Source organism: Melanaphis sacchari, unplaced genomic scaffold (assembly GCF_002803265.2).
Source record: "Melanaphis sacchari strain LSU unplaced genomic scaffold, SCAv2.0 Contig31_pilon_pilon, whole genome shotgun sequence".
Classification (NCBI taxonomy): domain Eukaryota; kingdom Metazoa; phylum Arthropoda; class Insecta; order Hemiptera; family Aphididae; genus Melanaphis; species Melanaphis sacchari.
Window position 1 is genome coordinate 2,920,418 of NW_020271193.1, and position 6,477 is coordinate 2,926,894.

General features: G+C 26.5%; 1 protein-coding gene across 1 annotated transcript; it reads left to right on the top strand.

Moving 5' to 3' along the window:
• The first annotated feature begins 2,295 nt into the window (after positions 1–2,295).
• LOC112596400 (glucose dehydrogenase [FAD, quinone]-like) lies at positions 2,296–5,911 on the top strand. Its single transcript, XM_025342056.1, has 2 exons — positions 2,296–2,385; positions 3,685–5,911. The coding sequence occupies exons 1-2, from the start codon at positions 2,336–2,338 to the stop codon at positions 5,747–5,749; spliced, it is 2,115 nt and encodes a 704-aa protein (XP_025197841.1). The 5' UTR covers positions 2,296–2,335; the 3' UTR covers positions 5,750–5,911.
• The last annotated feature ends 566 nt before the right edge of the window (positions 5,912–6,477 follow it).

The following is a 6,477-nucleotide window of genomic DNA, read 5'->3' on the forward strand; positions in this document are numbered from 1 at the left end:
GTTATTTGTACAGACGAGTGAATTGTTGTACGTCTGCGTTAGACGTATGATGATTAAAGGACAGTAAAAAAAGAGGAGGGATAAAAATATTCTGATCAGGTGGTTGTGGCTGTTGTTCACGCTAAACTGTACGTATACATTAAAATATATTAATTTGTTAAATAACAACATTTTAAATAGATTTTTTTTTTGAAATCCTGATCAATCAAACTGTTATCATTATTTGATTTTTTTTCCAAATAGCTATATGTACAATATTATGCCTAGCAAAGTGGCAACAAAATAAAAATATAATATGACGTACCTATAATACTGACAAAATGAATAAACAACAAAATAACAATTTACCTATATTTTTGAACGGAAATTTAAGTAAATATTAGTTTATTTCAACTGTATGCATATTTTAATATCCGCTGTATGGGTAATATACCACTATAATGTGTTTTGGAATTAATTTAAAAACTAGTTTTTGTGCTTTATGAAGTCAACAAAAGTTATTCAACATTTAAATATTTTAAAGTCCCTGCTAAAAAAACTTCAAAACAGTTGTATTATTATTTATTTACATGTCAACCATGGGATTTTTTTGGTAATTTCGCAAGACTGTTAAATTATTTCAAACAGTTTTACTAAATGATGTCATGAAAAATATACATAATGTTTTAAAACAAATTTATACTTTCAAGTTCTAATATGAAATATTATAACAAAAAGTGACTCGGTAATTTTCCACGAATGTATAAGTATGAGTTTTTGAAGAAAAATGAATATCTTATATTTGTATAATGTATATATTAGTGATATTACTAATGATGCTTAAATTTTAGCTACAATCATTTTATATCTATTCAATAGGTACAATAAAAACAGTATACATGGATATTGTGTGTTATACCAAGACTAGATTATCATAATTATACCCATGATTATAAACATTAAAAGGGAATAAGATATTAAATAATATTATATTACACTAATGGCTTTACTGTGTACGAATACAAAATTAATTTAATAATGTTTATTGACAGTTTAAAGAGTTATAATAATATTAAATTAATAATTAAATGAAAACAGTTAATTTTTAATATAAACATAAAATAAAACCACCAGTACTCAATATCTAGTCGAAAGATATCAAAAAAACAATTTTAAAATGAGCTTAAACGGGCTCTCGACTAAGATAAAACAAATTGTTCTAAATAGATGCAAAATAGCTGACACTAAAATCTTATTCACTGATAACTGCAGATCATTAAGGAACCTAAACTATCTTGAGATACACGCAAAATACCGCTTACAATTGAATACATAATTACCCATTGCCCAAAAATGCTTAACAGAATGCTATTTCTTTAACAATCCAATACCATCAGAAGAAGCTCTCAATCAATACAACGCTGAGAATATACGAGTATTTAAGTTTTTCAAATACTTCACTTCTATTTTGATAAAAATAAATATATTTTATACAATTTAAACCAGTAATAATGTATTAATTTCACATTATAGAGGCAAATAATCAATCTCAATTAACATTAAGTAAAAAAAAAAAAAAAAAAAACTAGTAATAACGTTAAGGAATAAAAACAATATTATTAAAATATTTATCAGATTATAAATTCTCAATAATTAGTATTTTTTTTCACATTTTAAAATTGATAAATATACAAATTTTGTACACTTAATATTATATAGTAGATAATATTACATATTATACATACTTTACTAGGCAATACGTAGTAGTAAGTAATTTTTTTTTTTAATTTTATCAATAATTACATTTAAATTATATGATTTATAAGTGCTCACAAAAAAAATATCATAGTTGTAATTTACAAGAAAAATTTTTTCCTGATTTTTTTTTATGTAATCAGAATATTTTTTTTAAAATTTTGATTAAATATTGTATATATTATATATATATATATATATAAATATCAACAGTAGATAAGTGTTATTTATATAAACTCATATATATATTATGTGCATACAAAATTTGATATTTCATCTCTGAAATGTTGCTAAGTGCAGTATAAAGTTTCATAAAAGGTTTTAAATGATGTCCAGTATTTCAAGACCAATGATTTATACGATGAAATATAATAAATAATCATTTTCAATAAAACGAACTAATGAATGTATGTCAGTCATATGTGTATACATTAAAACGTATCATAATGATTTATGTGAAATTTTCCTGAAAAAAAAAAATAAAAATAAATCGTTTGTTCGTATCAATGTTGACCATTTTAAAACAATAGTTTAAACAAATAAAACTCGCCAATATATAAGCTTCAAAATTCGTTTCATTTAGAACACTAAACGAATTATCATGGACACATTCAGGACATTGTGGCTCTTTATAGGACTGCTTGTAGTCGGGTAAGCTTCAATATTAAAATAGTCATTATAAAATTAAACTTTAATATGCGACTGCTTGATAATATTAATAAGTAATAATATGTTCATAAAATAATTGTATAAAATTGAGATAAATTATATAATTGTATTATTATTTGTTTAGTTGTATTACAATAAAACTTAAGATAATTTTGAAATTGGTTTTCATTTTTTTTTTTTATCAAATAAATTTGAAGATTAATTAACAAACACAAAAATTGACAATTTATATCATTATGTTAATGAGTAAACTTTGTCATATTACATTAAAAGTTAATTGCATCTATTTGCGCTAGTTAATTAAGTAAATAAATACTTTTTAATTAATAAATATATAAAATGTAAATTTTACATACGTTTTAACATTATAATGTGTACACATTATTTTATATTACATATATTATGCTTAATAATGTAATATTATTTATCATTACTATGAATTTAAGTTAAATAAGTTTCTTAAGTTTAATAAATAGTGTTAAAAATATAATTTAATATTTGCATATCTTTTTTTGCTTCCTAAGAAATATAAAAATTCAGTTTTTTATAATATTAAATCAATTGAAAGGTACTTTTGGTAGTTTTCACGGCCAGTGCTTATATTTATACGATTTCGTATGTATTTTATTTAGAAGAGATATAGTATAACTATATATTCTGCTAAGTAAGCATATAGTATCTTTTATAACTATATCTTAAATAAATACCAATATTTGTAATATTTATTTATTATTTTACTTTCTAGAGATTTTTGTGATATACCTATACAATATACATATTAAGTTATGTTTTTGAATAACATACTTTAAATTAAAAGAGCAAAAAAATAAAAATGCATTAATTAAATATTTGAAGTTTTATTTTAATATATTTGACAGTATCAAATATTTATGTATCTGTTTTCCAAAATATGTAAAACGTATTATACTTAATATATTCATAACTTTATAAATAACATAAATAAAATATATTTATGTACATATAAATATAGTGCTAACTCATATTTATGTGTCTTCACATAACCTGATTCTATTTTTTAACTTCCATAAATTTATAGAAATGAGACATTTAAAAAATGTATTGTCTTATGTGAGAAATATAAGATGTTATTTTGCATTTAAAATGTTTTTGAATATTTTAATAATTTTTAGTTTTCGTATTAAATGTCAATAGTATAATTTATATTGTATTAATTATTAAAGAACTAAAAATTATTGGAATTGTGTAATAAATACTATGATAAAATATAATTAATTTATTATGTATTTTATTTGATTTAAGCTTGGAAAATGGTGTCCAGTCATATAATTTACCAATGGGTAAAAAAGAGCTTGAAAAGAGTGGGTCAGGAAGAAATGTTAACAGTGTTACAACTACTCGTTCCGTGGTAGTCGAAAAAAAAACCACCGTTTTCAAAAAAAAATGCTGGTCAGATTTAATATTAGATAAAAAAACGAGTATAAACACATTAGAAATGTGTCAGAAATATGGTTATAACGTAGAAGGTTTGTACGTCATACCAGAATTTTTGAGACTCCTTAATTCACTGAACCGGGAACAATCTATTATGGCATCTAGAATTACTTATCCCAGAGATTACAGTCTGTCTATCAAGAACAATGATGAGTTTGATATTATCATAGTGGGTTGTGGAGCTTCAGGATCGGCCTTGGCTGCTAAACTTAGTGACGAGAAGAATTTGAAAGTCCTTGTACTGGAGGCTGGAGGTACACCACTCATGCAATCTGAGATACCCGGACTCTGGGCCAATTCAATCGGTACCGAGATGGATTGGAACTATAAAGCAAAAGAGGATGAGACGTTTGGTCAGAGTTTAGAAAACAAATGTGTTAATATTATTCGGGGAAAATGCTTAGGAGGAACTACGGCTTTAAATACAATGTTGTATGATCGAGGAATAATATCAGATTATACTAAATTTGAAACGGCAGGTTTAACCAAATGGAGTTGGGAAGATGTTTTGAAATACTATAAACGTTCAGAAGACTGTAAGTTCGAAAAAATCACCACACACGAAACAGTTAGTAGTTTACATAGTAAAGGTGGTAAACTGAGTGTAGATTCATTCCGCAACACGAGAACTGTTGAAATCAGACAGGTCTATTCTAAGGCGTTAACCGCAGTCAACTATAATACATTAGACTTTTTCGATGTAAAGAACCATCAAGGTTTCGTTTCATCTGTCGCAATCATTAAAAACGGTTTACGTGTGAATGCAGCAAAAGCCTTTTTGAGAAATGCTGACAAAAGATACAATCTAAGAATATCAGCTAAATCTTTTGTCAAAAAAGTATTATTTGAAGATAAAAAAGCTGTAGGCGTAGAGTTTGAAAATTCCATTGGAGAAGTAATTCAAGTTAAGAGTAAGAAGAACGTTATATTGAGTGCTGGTCCAATAGGATCTCCAAAACTACTCTTAGAGTCAGGAGTTGGGCCAAAATCTTTACTGGATTCGTTGGGTATTCCCGTAGTCGTCGAGAATAATAACGTCGGTTTGAATTTACAAGCACATCCAAACTTCTTAGGTATAGTAGTTAAATTTGAAATGCAGCCGATCAAGTCATATTCTATTAGTGAAATGGTCTTTGAATACTTAATGAAGCATACCGGACCGCTGGCCACAATAGGATTGTGCAGTTTTACCGGTTTTATAGATATTGATGGCAATGGTATTCCGGACATTCAAATATTATTTTATTATTATTCTGAGGATGATACTGTATTCATGCCTTCACAATTGGATGCTTTCAACTTTAACGACAACATCACAGAACAGATAATTGACATTAACGATGAGAACGATATAAAACTCATCGGTATTTCACTGCTTAGTCCAAAAAATACTGGTAAAGTGACTATAAAAAAGACTTGCGATGGCGATGAGTATGAACCGATTATAGAATACGGCTCTTTGGCAACCGAGGATGTTGACACGCTAGTGAAAGCTATTCATTGGGTAAAAAATCTTATACAATCTGAAGCGTTCAAACCTTATGGACCACAAATCGTCCCTTTAAAAATCGAGGGTGGCCCGGAACCGGACGTGGACAGCGATGAATATTGGAAATACGCTATCAAACATTTGACAATTATGAATGTCCAGATGACTGGAACATCCTCCATGGCAACAGATCCTTCGAATGGCGTTGTAGATGAAGACCTTAACGTCTTTAATACCGACGGTTTGATGGTCGTAGATTCTTCTGCACTCCCAATAATGTTCAGTGCTGAAAGTTGTGCTCCATCCATTATGGTTGCAGAAAAGGCTTCTGATATAATAAAGACAAAATTGGGATGCAATGACAACGACGAAGAAGAAAAATAAGAACCGAAGGAATATGCTGAATACATTTACGTACCAACCTATGAAATTCATATTTTAAGTTAAACAAGAGAACTTGATTCCTAATGAATGTTGTAATACATGTTAACAAAATATAATTAATTATACAGTGAGAATATAAAATATCATATTATGACATAAATATTTGCTGAAACACATTTTTATCCATGAAATTGTATAAGTACTGTGATACTATGTTTACTATCATCATATTTTTAGGTATTTAAAATTTATAGAGAAGTAAATTTTGGTAAAAACAATTTAGTTGACCAAGTCAGATGATAAAGTCATATGAAAAAAAATGCATAAAACTAATGGTTCAATACTTAATAATAAGAACTACTTGTAAAATATTTGAAAACTATAAAAATATCTTTTATTAATGATCATTTGCTCATTAAAGTTTATTTAAATTTTGTCTGTAATTTTAATTATTTTAATTTCAATAGCTTTGATTCAGGACTATAAACAATGTGAATAAACATTAATTATTTAAAAGTGGTAGTTATAGCCTATAAGTAAGGAAACAGAAACTTCATTAACGTATTACTTTAAGAAATGGTAAGTTGCACCTAATCCTTTGATGGTCAAATGAATCTTAAAAGCTATAGGCTGTGTTTGAAATTACTTGTCATTAAAATGATAATAAAACATTAATATTTAATCTAAATAACAACTATAGGTAGGCACTAATTTAAATTTGATGAAAA

Bases quoted from the DNA above. Each gene is read 5' to 3' on its own strand.
- LOC112596400 (XM_025342056.1), top strand. From the start codon at position 2,336: ATGGACACATTCAGGACATTGTGGCTCTTTATAGGACTGCTTGTAGTC. The intron at 2,386-3,684 runs GTAAGCTTCAAT...ATTTGATTTAAG, and splicing joins ATAGGACTGCTTGTAGTCGG to CTTGGAAAATGGTGTCCAGT.